The sequence below is a fragment of the Scylla paramamosain genome, chromosome 11 (assembly GCF_035594125.1).
Source record: "Scylla paramamosain isolate STU-SP2022 chromosome 11, ASM3559412v1, whole genome shotgun sequence".
In the NCBI taxonomy this organism is placed as follows: domain Eukaryota; kingdom Metazoa; phylum Arthropoda; class Malacostraca; order Decapoda; family Portunidae; genus Scylla; species Scylla paramamosain.
In genome coordinates this window covers 4,192,756-4,215,000 of record NC_087161.1, presented here as the reverse complement: position 1 = coordinate 4,215,000, position 22,245 = coordinate 4,192,756, and the positions used below count along the sequence as shown (strand labels likewise).

The following is a 22,245-nucleotide window of genomic DNA, read 5'->3' as shown; positions in this document are numbered from 1 at the left end:
CTACTACTACTACTAACCACCACCACCACCATCACCACCACCGCCACAACATCGCATCAATCACCGCATCTCTTCAATTTTTCTCTCCTTCTTTTTCTGTGTCACTCTGGTTTCCTTGTGGGTAATTCTTCCTTCAACGTATTTTGCTTTTACTTTCCCTTCCTGAGTCATTAATGTGAGTGTTCGGGGTATAAATATTTCTCTCTCTCTCTCTCTCTCTCTCTCTCTCTCTCTCTCTCTCTCTCTCTCTCTCTCTCTCTCTCTCTCTCTCTCTCTCTCTCTCTCTCTCTCGTCGTACTCAGCTCGTATATCTTTATCACCACCTACTCTCTCTCTCTCTCTCTCTCTCTCTCTCTCTCTCTCTCTCTCTCTCTCTCTCTCTCTCTCTCGCTGTCGTCTCGTCCTTCCTGCCTTCCTTCCTTCCTTCTACCTTCCTCTCTTCCTTCCTCCTTCCTTCCTCCCTTCCGCATCCCTTCCCCATTCTCTTTCACTTCCCTTATCTCTAATCTGCAACGCCATTTTTCGAACACACCTATTATAATATTCAACTCTTTTACTCCGCTTCCCACGCTTGGAATTAACGAGAAAAGATTTTATTAGAAAGTTGAGTATGAAGCGGCAGTGGTAGTAATAATAATGATAATAATAATAATAATAATAATAATAATAATAATAATAATAATAATAATAATACACGTAATTAATAACAGGAAGGTGGAAGGCGCCCGGAGCATGAAAGAAAACGAGGGTAGAAAGGCATTAATGAAACGGTAACTGATGTAAAAATGGCGTGATAATGTTATACCTGGACCTAAGCTACCTGGAGGCGATAGGGGAAAGGAAGGGAAAGGGAAAGGTGTGTGTGTGTGTGTGTGTGTGTGTGTGTGTGTGTGTATGCGTGTGTGTGCGTTTTGCTTTGCTTTCGTTGTATCATTCTTTGTTTTACGATTGCGCTTGTTGAAATTGTGTTGTGTGTAAGGTTGTGTTTGACTTCGTTGCCTTGTTTTTGTTTATCTATTTATTTATCTATCAATTTGTATGCTTTTTTGGTGATTTATTATTTGCTTGTTTATTTACTTATTTGTTTTTTTGTGTCTGTTTATTGCGTATTTCTTTCCCTGTTTTTTTTTTTCCAATGTGTGAATGTTAAATCCGAATGTGTGAACGTAAGAGGTCGCTTTGTTTTCTGAATGTGTGAATGTTTAGACCTTACTCGTCTGAATGTGTGAATTTGAAATATTTCGTGATTATTTGAATGTGTGAGCGTGAAGTCTTTACTTGGCTGTGTGCACGTGAAAAACTTACTGGGGTAAATGTGTGGATTTGTGAATGAAACACCTTGCTTGGCTGTTTCAATGTTAGATCTTTTCCTTGTATTCGTTTTGGTTTGATATGATGTTTTCTCTCGCTGTGCTGTTTTGTGTGTGAAGGAGACTGAGTGACACGAGGGTGCAAAAGAGTAGAAAAATAGTGAAGAAATACACATGTTTGTTGCTCTTCCCCACGTGTGTTCTTCCCCACAGCTCTCACGTAAAAAAAAAAGAAAAGAAAAGAAAAGAAAAGAAAAAAAAGTCTGGCAAACAACGCTTTTCTTTTTACTTTTTTCAGTGTTTTCTTTAATTTTTCTCCAGGTTGTGAGAATGTAAGATCGTGTCTGATTTCATTTTTCCTTCATAATATTTTTTTTTTTGCATTTATTTTATTTGTTAGTGAAAGAGAGTACTGTTGGGGTACCAAAAAAAAGATAGAAAATGGTGGAAAATTATGAAGTCTGCTCCCAAAAACGAAAAAAAGAAAAAGTTAATTAGAAAAAGGGAGTCAGTGAAACTTTTTTTTCATCATCTAATCTCTTTATTTTCTCACTGATTTATCCCTTCTTATATATACATTTTTTTTTTTACAGACATTTCCATCTTTGTAGACTGTGTGAATCATGTGTTAGTTCATTCTCTCTTTTCTTTTCTCTTTTTACTTATTTGACTTTTAGTGAATGTTATGTTTAATTTTCTTTACATATATTTTCTTTTATTTTATGAATCGTCTGGTTTTCCCCTTAAAAAAAAGATAATTAGAAAAAAGTCTGGTTTACTCTCCTTTTTTTCCGGCATCTAATCTCCTTTTCTTTACCCCAGAGAATATTTTTTTCAAAGATATTTCGAGTTCTGTTGATTATATGCATGTAATAGAAATCGTTTTCCTTATTATAATTTTACTGGATATGATATTTAATTTTCATTGCTGCTTTCTCTCTCTCTCTCTCTCTCTCTCTCTCTCTCTCTCTCTCTCTCTCTCTCTCTCTCTCTCTCTCTCTCTCTCTCTCTCTCTCTCTCTCTCTCTCTCTCTTTACGTTTCGTGTGGTTTTCAAATCTTACGTTTCTGGAGACTTCCTGTATTAATGTAAGAGTCTTTATTTTCGTCTTTTCCCTCCGTAACTTAGAAATAAAAGTGTGATTCGTTTTCTCTTTTCTCTCTCTTGTTCCAGTCTTTTCACTTTTAACTCTTTTTCTTAATCCTTCACTTTTATTTTTTTCCTTAATCTTCTTTGTTGCATTTTTTTCTTCTCAGGAGCTACGTATGTGAAATATTTGTTTTGTATAATGTATTTTCAGCCTTTTCTGCTTTTTTTTTAAGTTTTGTTTGTAAATCAGTAGATCTCTCATTGTTTTATATTATTATTTTCTTTTTGTCTTTGTTTGTTTGTTTGTTTGTTTTTCTTTCTTTCCTTCTTTTTCTATGTCTTTTGTTTTTTAATGCTTGTTTCATTTTAATCCAAGTCTCTAACGGATTATGTATTTTTTTTTCAGTCATTTCACATATTTTTGTAACTGTTTTGTTGTGATAGCTGAAAATATGAATAAATAATAAATAAAAGTAGTAGTAGTAGTAGTAGTAGTAGTAGTAGTAGTAGTACCTGTGTTTCCTACTATAATAAACACTTGTATGTATGTACTATTATTTTTTTTACTACTACTACTACTACTACTAATACTAATACTAATACTACAAATACTTCTACTTTTACTACTACTGCTGGTGCTAATTTTGTGTATCCTTCATTTATATTTCGTAGTATCACCAGACAGCGATTTTTATTTATTTATTTATTTACTTATTTATTTATTTATTTATTTATTTTTCTTGTTTAATTTCTCATTCTGTAAACTTGGACGTGCGTGGAAGTCAGTTAAAGCAAAACAAACACTTGGAAACTTAAAGAGAAGCACGTGCGAGGTTGTGCTTATAAAGTTATGACAAACACACACACACACACACACACACACACACACACACACACACACACACACACACACACACACACACACACACAAGGAGAAAGAAAAAGAAATGGAAAGAAATGGAAAGAAAAATAGTTGGAGAAATGGAAGATAAATATGAGGTGAGAGAGAATTAAATTTTTCTTCTTTTCTTCTTCTTCTTCTTCTTCTTCTTCTTCTTCTTCTTCTTCTTCTTCTTCTTCGCTACATGATGCTTGCTTGTTTATTTATTTGTTTTCTTGTTTATTTTTGTTTGTTTGATGTGATGCTGAGAGATTCCTGTGAGCATCCCTACTATCTCTCTCTCTCTCTCTCTCTCTCTCTCTCTCTCTCTCTCTCTCTCTCTCTCTCTCTCTCTCTCTCTCTCTCTCTCTCTCTCTCTCTCTCTCTCTCTCTCAAAATACTCCACGAACCATCAGGAAAAGTAACTAGTCAGAGAGAGAGAGAGAGAGAGAGAGAGAGAGAGAGAGAGAGAGAGAGAGAGAGAGAGAGAGAGAGAGAGAGAGAGAGAGAGAGAGAGAGAGAATCACACATTCATGACACGTGACTCATGCACACTGTTGTAATCCATGATGGCGATGTATGGTGAGGGAAAAAAAAATTTCCATACACCCATACACCATACACTACATACACACACACACACACACACACACACACATATTTTTTTTTACAAGCAAGTGACCATTTTTGCAATTAGTGAAGGGGAGAGAGAGAGAGAGAGAGAGAGAGAGAGAGAGAGAGAGAGAGAGAGAGAGAGAGAGAGAGAGAGAAAGAGAGGTGACGATAGCAATAGATCAACTTTTGTGTGTGTGTGTGTGTGTGTGTGTGTGTGTGTGTGTGTGTGTGTGTGTGTGTGTGTGTGTGTGTGTGTGTGTGTGTGTGTGTGTGTGTGTGTGTTTGATGTATTATGTATGTATGTAGGTGTTTGGGGAGTAATTTATTTATTTATCTATCTATTTACTTATTTGTTTATTTTATTTGTCTGTCTGTTTTATCTGCTTTATTTTATTTTGTTTCATTTTATTTGTTTATTTTTTTGAGGGGGGTTTTGGTGTTAGGAAAGGGGAGGGAGGGGGGTTGGGGATTTGTGGGGGTGTAACTAATTAATGGATATAAATGACTTTCCTAGTGGTGATAATGGCGGTGGTGGTGGTGACGTTGTTGTTGTTGTTGTTGTTGTTGTTGTTGTTGTTGTTGTTTACCATTCTTTTTTTTCTATCTTACTATTTATTCTCTCTCTCTCTCTCTCTCTCTCTCTCTCTCTCTCTCTCTCTCTCTCTCTCTCTCTCTCTCTCTCTCTCTCTCTCTCTCTCTCTCTCTCTCTCTCTCTCTCTCTCTCTCTTCCCTCTGCTTTCAATCACTCACTGTTATTTTATCACTCTTCTCCCTCGCCATTTACTCTCCCCCATTCTCCCTCTCCCCTCTCCCCACTCAGTCAATTCTCCCCTCTCTTCCACCCAACACCTCGTCCTGCTCTCCCCTCGTGATACCCCTCGTGACCCGCCTCCCTCTCTCCCTCTCGCCTCTCACTTTCCTCCCCCTCTCTTTATTCCCATTTACTCATTTCACTGTCACTTTCAATCTCACTTTCTCCCTTTTTTCCTTTTCTTTTCCTTGTCTCTTTCCATTCATTCATTTATCTTGCATTTTCTTCTCACTTCATTTTCACTTTCTGCTTCCCTTTCTTTCCTTCTTCTCTTCCCGTATATCATCTCCGTCTCACTTTTACTCTTTCTTTCTTTCTTTCTTTCTTTCTTTTCTCCCCATTCATCACTCTCCCTTGTTACTGTCATCAAAATATCAACTTTCATTACGCTCAATAACTCTCTCTCTCTCTCTCTCTCTCTCTCTCTCTCTCTCTCTCTCTCTCTCTCTCTCTCTCTCTCTCTCTCTCTCTTACCTCTTCCCCTCTCCCTACAGCCGCGTGGTATTTAAGTGTAACCAAAATATGTTCGTTTCATTTTACTGCCTTGGAAATATCACTCACTCTCTCTCTCTCTCTCTCTCTCTCTCTCTCTCTCTCTCTCTCTCTCTCTCTCTCTCTCTCTCTCTCCCTCCCTAAAGCCGCGTATCTTCATTTTAACTGTAACCAGAATATCTTTATTGCTCGCTTCCTTTCCTTCTCTTCCCATTCATCACTTATCTCGTAATTCTCGTTTAAATATCAAGTTTCCTTATACATCTTTAAGAAAAATCCCTGTCTCACATTTCTCTCTCCTTTTTTCTTTCTTACTTTGTATCTTCTTTCTTTTAATTGTAGCCAAGATATCAACTTTCATTATGCTCCCTTAAGTCACTCTCTCATTTACCATCTCTATCTTTCTCTCCCTTTTTTTCTCCCTCATCTACTTCTCCCTTACCCTCTCTCTCTCTCTCTCTCTCTCTCTCTCTCTCTCTCTCTCTCTCTCTCTCTCTCTCTCTCTCTACAGTCACAAGGTTCTTCCAACATCTTTCTTTTAATTACATCAGAATATCTTAATTTCTCCCGTAACTAGCCAAAAAACAGTCACTTCTCCCTCTCCCTTTCTCCCACACTCACCTCCCACTCTCCCTCTCTCCCTACAGCCGCGTGGTTCTCCCTGGATCGCACGCTCTCCCACCCTGAGTGTCGGCTGGTGGGGGGCGGCGCGGGCGTGACGTGTGAGAGCTACCAACACCGCACCGCCCTGGCCTCCGTCGGGTTTTCGCGGGGCCGTCACTACTGGCAGTTCACCGTGGAGTCTTATGATGCAAACGCTGATGTGGTGTTCGGCGTGGCGCGGGCCAGTGTGGACAAGGAACATATGCTGGGTGAGTGTGTGTGTGTGTGTGTGTGTGTGTGTGTATGTGTGGAAATAAGGAGGAAGAGAATCATTGGTGGTGGTTGGGTGTGTGTGTGTTTGTGCGTGGGGGAGGTTACAGGGTCATTGTGTAGGGGTGTGTGTGTGTGTGTGTGTGTGTGGGAGAGTTCATGGGGAGGTGGGGAGAGTAAGGTGAGGTGTGTGTGGGATGATTGGTGGGGGAGTGGAAGGGTGTCTTGGTATGTGGATGAATGGGGAGGGCAGGTGTGTGGATGGTAGGAAGGTGGGAATGGTACGTGAGAGTGTGTATAGGGAAGTTGGGGTGATGGGAAGGCTATATGGGACTGGTTGGATGGAGAGGGGGAGCGTTAAGTGGGTAGGGGAAGGGAGGGAGCTGATCAGGTGTGTGTGTGTGTGTGTGTGTGTGTGGGTGGGTAGGTGAGTGGGTGGGTGGGGAAGGGAGAAGGGGTCAATAGATAAGTGTATGGTTGGGGAGGAAGGGATCAGTGACAAAGGAGTGTGTGGGGAGGGAGGGATCAGTGGGATGAGAGTCAGCTGGAGGGGAGGGGATCAATGAGAGGTGAAGTGACTGAGCAGCTAAGGACATAAGGCTTCAGATTATTGAATTGCACAAAAAAAATACAAGTAACGTTAAAATTAAAGGGTAAAAATAACAATAAAAAAAACAAGATACAGTTCATATTTAAAAGAATAAACGAAATAACATACAAATTAAACGGATTTGAATATAGTGTTAGTGGTGGGGAGGGGGAGATGGTGGGAGGTGGGAAGGGTGTGCGAAAGGGGGGTAAATGGGTGTATGGGTGGATGTGGATGGTGTATGGGTGTGTGTTTACTTACCTGTAGTGTTGTGTTGAGTGATAGAGTTGTTATAATAGTAGTAGTAGTAGTTGTTGTTGTTGTTGTTGTTGTTGTTGTTGTTGTTGTTGTAGGATGAGGAGGAGGAGGAAGAAGAAAAGAAAGAGGAGGAGGAGGAGGAGGAGGAGGAGGAGGAGCTGTTGTTATTGTAGTAGTAGTAGTAGTAGTAGTAAGTGTGAGAGAGAGAGAGAGAGAGAGAGAGAGAGAGAGAGAGAGAGAGAGAGAGAGAGAGAGAGAGAGAGAGAGAGAGAGAGAGATGCCCATTCTACTCATTTCTCGTTTTGTACCAAGTATAAAGAAAAAAGAATATAAGAAAAGAAAGAAGTATAATCAGTGTAGTTATAATCACGCACACACACACACACACACACACACACACACACACACACAGAGAGAGGAGGAGTTTATTGCTTCATTAGACAGGCGTGGGAATATGAAAACTTTAAACAACTGCATGACCTTGTTAAGCCGTTTATTGAATTTATTATTATTATCACCAGCACAAGCGAAGGCAAATGAAATGAAGCTCAACATTCCGGCAAATAAAAAAAAAAAAAAAAAGATAATTGCAGCTGGGGAAAAAATTCATGCTTTAGTATTAAAAAAAAAAATGATAATAAAAAGTATGATGAGATTATCACACTCAGTTGGCTGGAATTAGGAAAGAGGGAATTATTCATAGTTCATTCATAACCTTTTTTTTTTTTCTTCTTTTCTTTCTTTTTCTTCTTTTATCGGCGGTTGTAAAGTACGTAATGTGAGGATGTGTGTTCTTGCGTCCGTGTAATTGTCTTTTTTCTATCTATACCTTCCTTTTACTTGCGTCTGTCTGTCTGTCTGTCTGTCTGTCTGTCTGTCTGTAGCGTCTGTGTTCTTGTCTTTCTGTCTATACCTTCCTTTTCTTGCGTCTATCTGTCTGTCTGTCTATCTGTCTGTCTGTCTGTCTGTCTGTCTGTCTGTCTGTCTGCGTTCTTGTCTTTTTCTGTCTACACCATCCTTGTTTTTGTCTTTTTCTCTCTGTACCGTCCGTGTTATTGTCTCTGTCTGTCTGTAACGTCCGTATTCTCATCTCTGTTGTCTGCACCGTCTCTCTCTCTCTCTCTCTCTCTCTCTCTCTCTCTCTCTCTCTCTCTCTCTCTCTCTCTCTCTCTCTCTCTCTAGTATGAGGAGGCGTATTAGGAATATTATTGTCGTCATCTTGTTTCTCCCAATGGTCCGTCTCTCTGTCTATCCTTCTGTCTGTCTGTCTGTCTGTCTTTCTGTCTGCTCCTCTCACGTAAGATACAGACGTTAACAGCTGGAGAAGACTCGTAGGCTACAATTCCTGGCGCCAGGCCCAGACTCTAGGGAGACGCCCGACGGAGGAGGAGGAGGAGGAGGAGGAGGAGGAGGAGGAGGAGGAGGAGGAGGAAATAAATTGTTATGATGTTGATAATTGAAGAGGAAGATAAAGAATAATAAAGAGAAAATCAGGAAAGGAAATTAAATGATGATGATAATGATAATGATGATCAAGAACAGGAAGATCAAGAAAAATCAACACAGAAAAAGAACAAAAAGGATGTTTATAGAGTGGAGGGCGTGTGTGCGTAGATCCGAGGCGCCCCCGAGGTGTTGTGTGTCCCGCGTCAGGAGGGTTGATAAGACACTGGCGGTGGAGGTGGTGGTGGTGGTGGTGGCGAGGCTTGTTACGTGAGTCACCGCACGGCGCCTGTCTGCTGGGGTGGGTGGGCCCCGTCACGGCATCTTGGTAAGCCTCTCACTTTGTCTCCGGTGGCTCAGAGGTCGATTCCCTTTGCGGCGGGTGTTGGGTGACGCCTTGAGGGTTCACGCGTCCTTCCCCAGCGTGTGTGTATGGTGGGGGTGGAGGGGAAGGGAGGGTGTGTGTGTGTGTGTGTGTGTGTGTGTGTGTGTGTGTGTGTGTGTGTGTGAGCGAGCAGACCACCAACAAGTGTTTATTCCGGCCCAGGGGAGCGAGGTCTTGGCTGGGAGTGTGTGGTTCTGTCAATAAAGATGAGGCTGAGTCTATTCCTGCCCTCCCTGGTAACACTGGGAGGCGCGACAGGCGATGTGGAGGTGTAGAAATGTGGTGATGTTGCTGTATACTTCCAGTGGCTAGCTTGGTGACACGCCCACAGCACCAGCAGTAAGGTGGCGTGTGCGGGCGTGAGGTGTGGATCAGGTGACTCAGGAGGGCGTTTTTGTGGGCGCGCTGTGGGTGGTGGAACACGCGGTAAATAATGGAGGCTGTCCGGCGTGAGGGATGGTGGTGGTAACAAAGTATTCCTGTGCCCTTGCTGGCGTAGACTGGAGGTGGCAGGGCACGGAGTTGGGAGGGGGTGATGGGGGAGGGGCAGAACAGTGCTACTCCCTACCTTCCCGCCACCCCCCGCCAGCAGGTCCCTCAGTGGGTGGCGGGGCGGGATGTAATCAGTGATGGAAGGGCGTCTGGTTCGGCTCGCCAGGCCTCGCTGATGGTGACAGGGACGATGTCTGCATCAACTCGTCTTGTGTGTGACGGCCTGCTCCTCTGTCTGGCCAAGCACTGAGGCGTCGTGTGTGGAGGGTGGCGAAGGTGTGACGTGGTCCTCCTTGTGGTCTTCCGTGACGTGGTACTCTGTGTGGTTCTCTCCGTCATGGTGGTCGAGACTGTTCTGAGTCCTCTCTCGTCCTGCTCTCGTATTTTCATCATGTTTCGAGGCGTGGCGATGTTTCCTCCTGCTCCTGGCGTGGTACAGGCCTAGAGATTTGAGTGTGGCGATCATGCTGCCGTCGGGGTATCCACTGCCCTTCTTCAGCTGCAGGAGGGCGCCCCTTGTGTAGGTCAGGACCATTATCCTGTGTAAACAAACACCTAGGGGGTCAGCGGTGCATCAACCTCACCAAGCACCACACCACCACCACACACCACACCACGCTCCGCTCCTCGCCTCTCACCAGTCACGTCACCTCCCCTCGTGTGTGATGGAGCGGAACACACGAGGAGGCTTGGCAGGAGGCCGGTGCGTGGCTGGACTTGAAAGGGACAACTGCTAGAGCAACGGCGAGCCTGGCGACCCTGAGTGACGGCCGGCAAGAAGCACGTGTGGCCTCTGTGTGACCCTGGCCGAGGTGGTGGCGGTGGTGGCGGCGTTGGTGAGGTTGTGGTGATGTGGCTCTTTGCCCGCAGTAAGGACAGTGGATACCTCACTTGTAAAGAGTCTCACACTAGCTCCGCCACCTTCCACTAGCCAGGCCTTTAAATGACTGCGTACTAAAAGGCTCTGGGTACTGGCACGCCTTCAGGAAGTCATGCACGGACAGGGTGGAAAGTGCATGACTCTCTCAGCAACTCCCCGCCTTGGTGTTGGCAAGAGTTTGAGGAGTGAGTTCATAGAGTTTCTGGACACGAGAATTGAGTCAGTCCTTTTTTTTTTTATCCTCCTCCTGAAGCCAGACCTTCCTCCCGCCACTCTCACGTCACTTACGACCCTTTATGTTTTCACAAAGGAATTACAAAGAGTTTCCTTACGCGTCACTCCATTTACTGCCACGTGTAGGCCTAGTGGCTTTGTTGCAGCTTTCCTTGTGTTATCAGTAAAGTACGCACCTGAGAAATGCAGGTACGGATACAGGCAGGTAGCAGGTGACACAGGTATACACACACACACACACACACACACACACACACACACACACACACACACACACACACACACACACACACACACACACACACACACACACACACACACACACACACACACACACACACACACATACAACAGTCACCTCACACTAGACACATAATACAAGAAGTACATAAACTCAAACACACAAACACACACACGCGACACAGTTGAGCACCACGCCAGCCTTGAGAGCAGAAGTTAAGAGCATCAGTTCATAACACGACGGCCTTTATAAGCAAGCTAACAGAGGCGATTATGTCCACTGGTTGCCGCTCCGTTACCTCTGTTGCCACCGCCGCCGCTCGCTGGACCTCGGTAACCACACAGCGGCGGGAATTCTTCACGTTCCAGGCGGTAATTCACAGTCCGGGAATGCAACGTCGCTCGCTGTCTGGAATTGTACTTGTGTTGCCGGAGGTCGTCACTCGCTTTTCACTCGGGCGTCGCTTGCTCGTCACTCTTGGTCGTCACTCGTGTCCTGTGACGGGTGACGGTTCGGGCGACGCTTGGGGTGATGGTTTGAGTGACGGGTAATCTCAGAAAGGCGTCACCACTTGGTCTTGGTGACAGGCAGGAGTGGAAACTAACAGAACCGTCACAAACAGTCTGATAAGCACCAAAAAATTTCTTATCTGTTCTTCCTTTGCGTTCCTTTATGTTTTGTTTGCGATTCCGTGAGAGGAGAGATGAAAGAAAGTCCTGCTTCTTCTCTGCTTCCTGTTGGACTGACCAGAGGGACTAGGACAGAGAGGGTCACATGGAGGGAGAAGCGGGGGACAGAGGAGTGGGAATGAAGGGAAAAATTGCCCGAATCCCCCTCGCCCTTTGTACACCTACACCATATTCTGAAACACTCCACTATTCTGCACCTCCACTACTCTGCTTTCAAAAGGCTCTAGTTGAAGTTACACGGGTTCTTAAGGGTGTTTTTTGTTGTTCAAGTGACAGATTAACAAAAAAATATATATATTACTAACAAGAGAAACAGTCTTGGGAATCCGGCCTTGGAAAATAGTCGTGGTGATCGAGAGAGCAAAGCGTTTCTGACCTGTGACCTGCTGTGACCTTTACTCAGAGATGTTCCGTTTTCTCACCACAAATGTGATTGGCTGGATTCTCAAGACTGTTTTTCCTGTTGATAATGTAGAAATGTTGTTGGTCTGTCACTAGAACAATTAAAAACATCCTTAAAAACTTACGTAATTTTCACTAGAGCCTTTTGAAACTACGATTGAGGTGCGAGCAGAAGTGTTTGAGAATAATGGCCAATATTATGTTTCCGTTCCCCTGGTGAGGTCAGGGAAGGGACAGTGTGGGTCAGGCCTAGGTCAGTCTGGCGGGCGGTCAATCTGTCACCCCTCTCCCCCGCCCGTCACTTGTCACGCGAAATAAACAAAGAGGGAATGAGTGACTGATGCCCTGCGCTACCCCAAGTTCAAGTCCGTGGCTGTCCTGACGCCTTGAAGGGAAAGACAGGCGTGTGTGTGTGTATGTGTGTGTGTGTGTGTAATAATAATAATAATAATAATAATAATAATAAACGGTTTATTATTTAGGCAGTTGTGTGTGTGTGTGTGTGTGTGTGTGTGTGAGCATATTCTGTTGTGCTACACCAAGACAGCTAACCATGTACAGGTACATTTACATAACGTCACACACACACACACACACACACACACACACACACACACACACACACACACACACACACACACACACACACACACACACACACACACCACTCCTCACGTACACTTCCCCCACCAGTCCCCACTTACTGTACACTCCCCACGTAAGTACACTCACCCACCAGCCCCACGCACTGTAAACTCCCTCGGCAATCCTCACGTACCCACCACCCCCACGAACTCCACACCTCCTCATCAATCCCCCACGTACACTCACACACCACTCCCCCCACGTGCTCCCCCAGGCAATGACGTGCACGGTTGGGCCATGTACATTGACCACCAGCGCTCTTGGTTCCTGCACGGCGCCGCCCACCACGGACGCTGCGAGGGTGGCGTGGCGGTGGGCACGACAGTGGGCGTGCTCCTCGACCTCACCCACGGCACCCTCACCTTCTACGTCAATGAGGAGCAGCAGGTGAGTGAGTGAGTGAGTGAATGAGTGAGTGAGTGAGTGAGTAAGTGAGTGAGTGAGTGAGGGTAGAAGAGACTGGGTTTGTGTGGCTGATGAGAGAGAGAGAGAGAGAGAGAGAGAGAGAGAGAGAGAGAGAGAGAGAGAGAGAGAGAGAGAGAGAGAGAGAGAGAGAGAGAGGAGGCATTGAGGTTAGGAGAGTAGGCGTGAGTGGAAGTGAGAGTGAAGGCGAGAGAAAGTGAGGTGATGAAAGTGGAAGAGGAGGCGGAGGCTACAGGCGTGTGAGAGAGAGAGTGAGAGTGGAAGAGAGTGAGCTGATGAGGAGGGAGAGAAGACGAGACCAAATTGATAGAGAGAGAGAGAGAGAGAGAGAGAGAGAGAGAGAGAGAGAGAGAGAGAGAGAGAGAGAGAGACAAGGGAATGGAAGATGAGAGGCTTATAGATAAAATGGGGAAATAGGAGATGGGGAGATGGGTGAATGGATGGACGGGGAGAAACGAAGAAGAAAATGAAGGAAAATATATAAGAAAGAATGGGTGAAAGGAAACTGAGAATGAGCGAACCACAGTGAGGAATATTGGAGAGAGAGAGAGAGAGAGAGAGAGAGAGAGAGAGAGAGAGAGAGAGAGAGAGAGAGAGAGAGAGAGAGAGAGAGGAAAGTTATAAGCGAAGGAGAGTTTACATGGGGAGAGGGAGAGGGAGAGTATTGAGGCAGTGGGTGGGGTGTTGTTTTACGAGGGGGGAGAGGGGGAGGTTAATGGGTGGGGGGAAGGGGGAAGCTTAGAATATTGAGGAAGGGGGAACGTGTGTGTGTGTGTGTGTGTGTGTGTGTGTGTGTGTGTACATTGGTGATTGGTATATGGTCCTGATGATAGTAAGGGAGGGGGAGGGGAGGGGAGTCTAAAAGGAAGAGGGGAGGAGAGAAGGGAAGGAAGAGGGGAGATAAGAGGAAAGAGAATAAAAAAGCAAGGGTTGGAGGGGAGAGAGAAAGAGAGAAAGGAGTTTGGAAGAGGAGAGAGATGGAGATGGAGGGAGAAGGGAAGAATAAGGGAGAGGAGGAGTTTGGGAAGGAAAAAGGGAGAGAGAAAAAGAAGAAAATAGAGGGAAAATGTAAATAATTGAATTACTTTTTATATTATTTTCTATTTACTGTTCTTCCTTTCGCTGATAATTATTCCCACCTTCTTTATCACACATTGCTCTGTTCCTCCTTTCGTCTTTTTTTTTCCTCTCCTTGCTTCACATTCTTCTTCCTCCTCTCTCTTTTTCATCTTTCTTACTTTTTCCCCCTCTCTCCTCTCCCCTCTCCTTTCCTCCCTCATTTCTCATATTTTGTCTCTCTTCCTCATTTTTTCCTCACTTTAGTTTTTTTTCTCTCCATTTATCTTTCCTCCATCTATTCCCCTCCCCTGCCTCCTTCCCTCACCTCTCCCCTCACCCCCACCCCCTCTCCTTCACCCCCAAGTCATCACCCCGTTTAAGCATCCCATTATTCTTCAGCTTTAACCCCCCTCCCCTCTCTCCCCTCTCCTCTCCCCTGTGATACCCTTACTTCTCCCCATCCCTCCCCATCCCTCCCCCTCTCTCCCCATCCCCTAACACCTGTTCACCCAGTCACTGTCTCTCTCTCCTCCTCCTCCTCCTCCTCCTCCTCCTCCTCCTCCTCCTCCCCCAATCTCATCTGGTATCTTGTGTATTCTTTCTCTAAATCTTTCTTCCCTCCATTCCTTTATCTCCTCTTTATCCATTTATGCCTTCTCTCTCTCTCTCTCTCTCTCTCTCTCTCTCTCTCTCTCTCTCTCTCTCTCTCTCTCTCTCTCTCTCTACACTAGCTCAACCTGATCATCCAAACTTCACTCCTCCTCCTCCTCTTCCTCCTCCTGCTCCTCTTTTACCTCTTTTTCCCCCCTTCACCCTCACCCCCACTCTCACCACATCACCCCTTTCCCTTCCTACCCCTCTCCCTCTCTCCCTCCCTACCTCTTCCCAACCCCTGCCTTCCCGTCCCGTCCCATCATCCCCTTCCAACACCTGGCCTTGCAATGCATCTTGATTCCCTGCCCTTCTTAACCCCTTCCCCCCTCCTTAACCTAACCCCCCTTAACCAACCCCTATTAACCTTCACCTCCCTTAACCTCTTCCTGGAACCCCTGCCTCTCTCAGTCTATCCCTCCCCACCCTTTAACCTTTGTCTTTCCTTAATTTCTCTCCCTCTCTCTCTCTCTCTCTCTCTCTCTCTCTCTCTCTCTCTCTCTCTCTCTCTCTCTCTCTCTCTCTCTCTCTCTCTCTCTTCCTCTTCTCAGTTATTTCTCTCCCTTTGTTTCTCCTGTTTTTTTTTTCTTTCTTTGTTTTTCTTTCTGTTTTGTGTATCTTCTATCTCTTTATTTTTGAGGGTATTCTTCTTATTTTCTTTCTGCTTCTTTTTTTTTTTATTTTGTCTCTGTTCTGTGTTTTTCTTTAGCCGTCTTTTCTTTCTTTCTTCTTCATCGTCATCATCTTTTTTTCTTCTTCTTCTTCTAATTATTATTATTATTATTATTATTATTATTATTATTATTATTATTATTATTATTATTATCATTCTTCTTCTTCTTCTTTTCCTCTTCCTTTTCTTCTTTCTTCTTTCTTCTTCTCTCTCTCTCTCTCTCTCTCTCTCTCTCTCTCTCTCTCTCTCTCTCTCTCTCTCTCTCTCTCTCTCTCTCTCTCTCTCTCAACTCAGTCTCCGCCATTTCTCTTCCTCCATATTTTTTCCTCCCTCCTCTTCTCCCTCCTACCACTTTTTTCTCTCTCTCTCCCTCCCTCTTATCTTCTTAACCCGTGGCCCTCCTTAACCTCTCTCTCTCTCTCTCTCTCTCTCTCTCTCTCTCTCTCTCTCTCTCTCTCTCTCTCTCTCTCTCTCTCTCTCTCTCTCTCTCTCTCCTTCCCATTTTTCTATTTTTCTTCATTCTATCGTTTTTTTTCTTTCAGTATTTTTTTATTACTTTTTTTCTGATGGTTTTTTTTTCTTTCCCATTCATCTGCATCCTTTTTTTACTCTGTACTCTAACATTTTTTTCTTTTTTTTCAATACTTTCATACATTCATATTTTTTGTCTTTTCGAATACACCTTTTTTTTTCCTCTCTGTCCCTCTTATCTTCTTCTTTCCTTCCTACTCTTTTTTTTTCCATTCTAAACATTTTTCATCATTTTTTCTACTCCTTCCTCGTTTACCCTTTGAACGCACACTCTCTTCCTCTCTCTCTCTCTCTCTCTCTCTCTCTCTCTCTCTCTCTCTCTCTCTCTCTCTCTCTCTCTCTCTCTCTCTCTCTCTCTCTCTCTCTCTCTCTCTCTCTCTCTCTCTCTCTCTCTCTCTCTCTCTCTCTCTCTCTCTCTCTCTCTCTCTCTCTCTCTCTCATCTGCCTTACTGCCTCAACCATTTTCTATCTACTTCTGTTTACTTCTGCTTCCTACCATCGTCACTGAAAGGTCTGTTGCGGTTTGTTTTCCTTTGTAAACCTAACAAATCCACTTCCCTTCCTCTGCCGCCCCTTCTAACCTCTGCTGACCCCTGTGAACACCCTGCTTACCTAACCTAACCAAACCTAAACTAATTTAAACCCCTGCTAACTCTTGCTAAGCTAACGTAACCTAACCCTACCCCCAGCTAAAACCCTGGTAACCTAACCTAACCTAACCTAACCAAACCTAACCTAACCTAACCTAACCTAACCTAACCTAACCTAACTCTACTCCCGCTAACCTCCTGCTAACTTATGCTCTCCTTGCTAACCTACCTAACCCAACCCAGCCACTTGCTAAACTTCTGCTAACCTAACCTAACCTTACCTAACCTAACCTCAACCCCTGCCTATCCCTGCCTCCCCCTGCTAACTCCTGCTGTGTCCTCAGGGTGACGTGGCCTTCACGGACCTGACAGGGCTGCTTTACCCTGCCGTGAGTGTCAACCGCAACGTGACTGTCACCCTGCACACTGCCCTCGACCCTCCACACTCAGACTACGACAGCCAGTCTGACACCTGAGATCCCGCCCTCCCGCCCCAGGCCTCCCCGGGGGCGCGGCAGAACCCCCCGTGCCCCCAGACTACAGCCCAACCTACCCCGCCACCCACAGGGGACTCCCACACGCCTCCGAGAGTCTCTGGGGCAGCTGGAGGGGCCTCGCAACCACCCGAAGCTCAGCAAGGACAACAAAGTGAACCCACGGAGACGCAGACACAGACTGCGACCTCAAAGAAACCCAAAGAACCTCTCCAAGACCCTGCAGAACCGAGGAAAGGCGCAGGGTCCGTCAAGAAGGCTACAGGCTCAGTGGCTGCAGAACAGGAGGTGTCTTCAGATACTACAGTGACCTCTGCTCAGGAACCAAGTGCAGGATCTGAGGCAGCTACGGGGAATACCACAGGAGGCTCGCAGAAGGCCAGTGTATCGACCACCACCACCACTACCACTGGCACCACCACCACCACCACCACCGCCACCGCCACCACTACTACTGCCTCCGCCCCTAAAGCTGTGAACCGAATAACACAAAGACTAACAGATCCTCAGAAGGCTAAAGGGAATTCCAAAGTGAACACTATCAAGTCCACTAAAGCTCCTAAGGCCACCTCGAACCCTTCCACCACCACCACCACCACCACCACCACCACTATATCAAAAGCCACCACGGCGTCCAAACCGCAGCCATCCCCAGCAGCAGTACAGAGTAAGACCAACAGAGCGGCGTCTCTCAAAGCTCGAAGCCCTCCACACAGACCGGCCACAGACACCCTCGCAGCCACGGGGTCGCTCAAAATACACGTAGATCACTCAAAGACAACCACAGTCACCCCTGAGACAGCATCCAAGTCCCAACAGCCACAGAAGTCCTCCACGTCCCCGCAGATAGCCACTACAACCTCCAAGACAGCCTCCAGTGTTCCCGCTAACTCAAAGCAGACAGCCTCAAGATCCCAGCAGCCGCAGAAGACAGTCACTAGCACCCCAAAGACAGCCCCCAACCTCCCCGCCAACCCTCTACAGACAGCCACAAGAGCCTCTATTAAAGAACCTCCTGTTAGTCAAGTTGTAGCCTCCCGCCCACACAAACCTGAAGAAAGTGAAGAAATCGAGGAGGAGGAGGAGGAGGAGGAGGAGGAGGAGGAGGAGGAGGAGGAGACGAAGGAGCAGGAGTTGGATGAGGAAGAGGAGGAGGAGGAGGAGAAGACTGAACTGTAGCATATGTGGGAGATCAAGAGGAGACATTGATAAGAAAAAAAAAAAAAAAAAGGAGAAAATTGTGTGCAACTTCTCTTCTATACACTTTTTTTTCTTTTTCATACTCTTCAGTTATTGCCGATGATGAAGAAGGAAGTAGAATGAAAAGAAAAAGGGTGTTTTGTTTAAGAGTTGCTGTAAATATTAGCTAAGGGTCATGTTATCTTGTTTTATTTATTTTTTTTTTAAGGTTACTTATAGAAAACAGAGAAAGGAAAAAAATAAGTCATTTGAAGTAATTAGTTGAAATAGATAACACAGTGAGAAGGAAAACGAAACAAAAATTAAATAGAGAAATAAGAGAGAAAAAAAAAACTGCAATGTCTGAAGGAAGAAAATTAAATAATGTACATATTCGTTTTAAGTAAAGCTTGAAGAAAACGACGAAAAAAAAGGAGGACCATGAAAAAAAAAAAAAGTCAGATGTATAAAACATAAAAGAAAAAAAAATACAGAAAGTCGAAAATTAGTTTGAAATCAAAATTATAGAAAAGAAAAAAAACATCAATTGCTAGTGACAAAGAAAAAAAAGCAGGATTGAAAGAAGCAAACATAAAGCAGTGGGGATGAAGGAGGAATAGGAAGAAATCAAAATAAAGACACAAAAGCTAGTGGATTATAGAAAATGGAAGACAAAAAGAAAATGGAAGACAAAAAGAAAACTGGACGCCACAGGTTAATTTGGTTTACTTTTCGTTACTTTTATTATTATTATTGTTATTATTATTATTATTATTACTGTTATTATTATTATTATTATTATTATTATTATTATTATTATTATTATTATTATTATTTTGCATTATCATCGTCATCATCATCATCATCACCATCATCATCATCATCATCATCATCATCATCACCATCATCATCATCATCATCATCATCACTAATATTTTTTTTTTCACACTAGCAATTAAAAAAAAAAAAAAACAGGAACTCTAAATTACTACTAGCATACATAAGTAAACCTTTAAACACCTCACTTAATACTTATACGCACCTACTTATTTATCTACAATGGCTAATTACTTCACTACGAAATACACATGAACCAAACTAATTAAGCCAGTAAAGTAATAGAATTTAAATCATCACTTTTTTTTTTATCTGTTTATCTATTAATTTATCTTTTTAACTACAAAATACACACGAAAAAGAAAAAAAAATCAAGCCAAGTAATGCATCAGAATTTAAATAATCACTTTTTTTTCATCTGTTTATTTATCTATTAATTTATCTTTTTAACTACAAAATACACAAGAACAAAAGAAAAAAAATTGAAACCAGTAATTAAATCCAATTTAAATAGCCACTTTATCTATAAACACTTTTTATCTGTACATTCATCTATTCATCTTTTTTAACCACACATAGGCACGTCAACGTATGTGTGGTGTGTGACTCGGCGGTTCGAACACTCCTCTCACAAACCGCGGGACGAGGGTTCGAACTCTGGGCGGTGAGGCGAAGTTCTGAGACAGTTTGCCTAAGCCTCCCTGATCCTCCTCTGCGGGCAGGAAGTCGGTGCCTGGTCTTTGCGGGTCTTAGGCAGGCACGGCAGTTGGCTGGCGAGGGAACAAGGGGAAGGAAACGCACGTATGATATTGTGTTGGTATTGTAAGCCACGTGCAGAGATAGACGGCTAGATTGGGATTGGTACACACCGATATGGGAATGTAGTGTAGATATAAACATACATGCGTGCACACACACACACACACACACACACACACACACACACACACACACACACATTTATTTTCTTTCCTTTATTCTTTTCGTTCTTTCTTTCTTTCTTTCTTCTTTATTTCTTCTTCTTCTTCTTCTTCTTCTTCTTCTTCTTCTTCTCCTTTTCTTCATTTCTTCTTCTTCTTCTTCTTCTTCTTTTTCTTCGTCTTCTTCTTCGTCTCCTTCTTTACAACAACAACAACAACAACAACAACAACAACAACAACAACAAACCAGCTACACCATTAACAACAGGAGAACATCTACCACCACCACCATCACCACCATTATTATCATTACGACAGAGATAACCACTATTCTCTCTCTCTCTCTCTCTCTCTCTCTCTCTCTCTCTCTCTCTCTCTCTCTCTCTCTCTCTCTCTCTATCCAAATACAAGTAAATGAGTTCCCTAAAAAAAGAATCACTTTAATAATACCTTTGATTTAGCACACGTATAAAGAACATCACCTGTGGTACTTGTGGGGTTGTACTGAGCGCCTAACAAGAGTAGAGAGACTGTAGTGTTGCGTCAATTAACAACACACGCATGTACACACTCCGGGGACCTCGTGTAGATTTTTTTTTTTTATAGTGAATATTTGTAGGGTTTGTAATTTTTTTTTTTTTTTGGGGGGGAGGGGAGTGTGACTAAACGCCATTACGCCGAGTCTGGTATTATAATGTGAGAGAAAAATGTGTTAATTCTTATTTTTCTTCTTTTTCCAACAACAAATTAGCAACACCTTTAACACCAAAAACATCTACTACTACTACTACTACTACTACTACTACTATTACTACTACTACTACTATTACTACTACTACTACTACTACTAAAGCCAATAGGTAATCACGTGACAACTTCTTTCCAGTGGCACTTGTCATTTTACTTATTATTTAATTTATATACAACCAAAGACAATAATTATAAGAGGCTCATGTATATTTCTTTTTGACGTTTTTCTAGGGACTGGCACCTCAATGAGTATTTTTTAATTTTTTTATTTTTCTCTTCGCCAGTGCCCCTCTTATATATTGAAAATAAATAAATAAATAAATAAAAAATCGCCACCTGGGGACAATGGACGCGAACTTGGCAATACTGTCTGAGCGAAGATGTCACACTGATTGGTCAACACACTCCTTGTCTGTTTCAAAGCGCAGTATAAACTTGACTTCATATTAGTTTCATAAACCTTTATTTATTCACAAGGCATCAGTTTATTCACGTGCAAATAGTGAGGTGTCTTACAAATAACTAAAGGTTTTGGTTGGAATGTAAAAGTCAACACGCTGCATATTTTGAAAGAGTGAATGTTTCAGCCAATCAGCGGGTGAGTGCATTGCCTCGTGTCAGTGTTGCCATGTTTGCGTTTCCTCGTGTGGCAACCTTACCGTGCCAGACTCGACTGTGATGGGGCGAGTGTTGGGATGCTCTGGGAGGAAGTGAAAGAACTCGAAGCTCAAAGGAAGTGAAATTGAAAAGTATTTATTTTACGTTCTAAGGGATAGAAAATAAATAAATAAATAAATAAATAAATAAATAAATAAAAAAATAAAAAAAGGCAGTGAAAACATTTATTTGCGTATATGTATAATTTCTATAAGGTAATGTCACGAAATAATAATGAAGAAATAAACAGGATAACATATACAAATAGTCAGTTAAAAGGTTCAAAGCCAAGAATGAAAAAAAAAATTAAAATTTAAAAGTAATAATTTTATGTTCAAATTAATGTCTTGAAAAAAATAGATAAATAAACAAACAGTCTAAAAGCTCGAAATGCACTCAATTAGTGAAAGGCTCGAGGCTCAAAATAAAGACATTGAAAGGTATTTATTTTACGTTCAAGGGGATTAAAAAAAAGTGAAAAGAAGTTGGTATATTTATTTATTTTTTTTCTATAACCTAATGTCTTGAAAAAATAAATAAATAAATAAACAAGCTAAAATCCAGAAATCCAGTAGGTGGAAGGAAAAATAAGTAAAATAGAAGCTTGTGTATTTGACTATTCATTTCATTTTTATTTTTTATTTTATTTTCTGCCCATGATTTTTTTTTTTGTTAGTCGTTAATCAATCGTCTAATACCTATGGAATTATACTTAAACTTAAAAAAAAAAAAAAAAAAAAAATAGGGGGAAAAAAATCGGCAACAAACAGTAACATTATGATAAAGGGAAAAAATCCACATAGTCACAAACAAACACAAAATCTTTCCAACTAGATTTCTTTCCAAAAATTTATAAACTCTCTCTCTCTCTCTCTCTCTCTCTCTCTCTCTCTCTCTCTCTCTCTCTCTCTCTCTCTCTCCACACACCTGTAACTACACACCTGTTCTCTGTTTAGAATTGTAACTTTTCCACCACGCATTTTCTCATTTATTCATGTGTTTATTTTATTTTATTTTATTTTATTTTATTTTATGTTACTTATTGCCACGGACAATATTCTCGTGATTTTTCTAATATCGTGTAAGTTTTTTTTTTTTCTTTTTCTTCTTCTTCTTCTTCTTCTTCTTCTTCTTCTTCTTATTTCCGGGTCAAA

At 42.9% G+C, this 22,245-nt stretch overlaps 1 protein-coding gene across 3 annotated transcripts in view; it reads left to right on the top strand.

Annotated features, from left to right (window-relative positions):
- Window positions 1-16,737, top strand: part of LOC135104843 (E3 ubiquitin-protein ligase TRIM9-like) — a 145,173-nt gene extending 128,436 nt beyond the window's left edge. For all 3 annotated transcript variants that reach the window (XM_064012515.1, XM_064012513.1, XM_064012514.1), the window contains 3 exons: window positions 5,844-6,068; window positions 12,542-12,714; window positions 16,599-16,737. In XM_064012515.1, the coding sequence (XP_063868585.1) occupies window positions 5,844-6,068; window positions 12,542-12,714; window positions 16,599-16,730 (530 nt within the window). In that variant the 3' untranslated portion in view covers window positions 16,731-16,737. The remainder of the gene's footprint in view (window positions 1-5,843; window positions 6,069-12,541; window positions 12,715-16,598) is intronic.
- The last annotated feature ends 5,508 nt before the right edge of the window (window positions 16,738-22,245 follow it).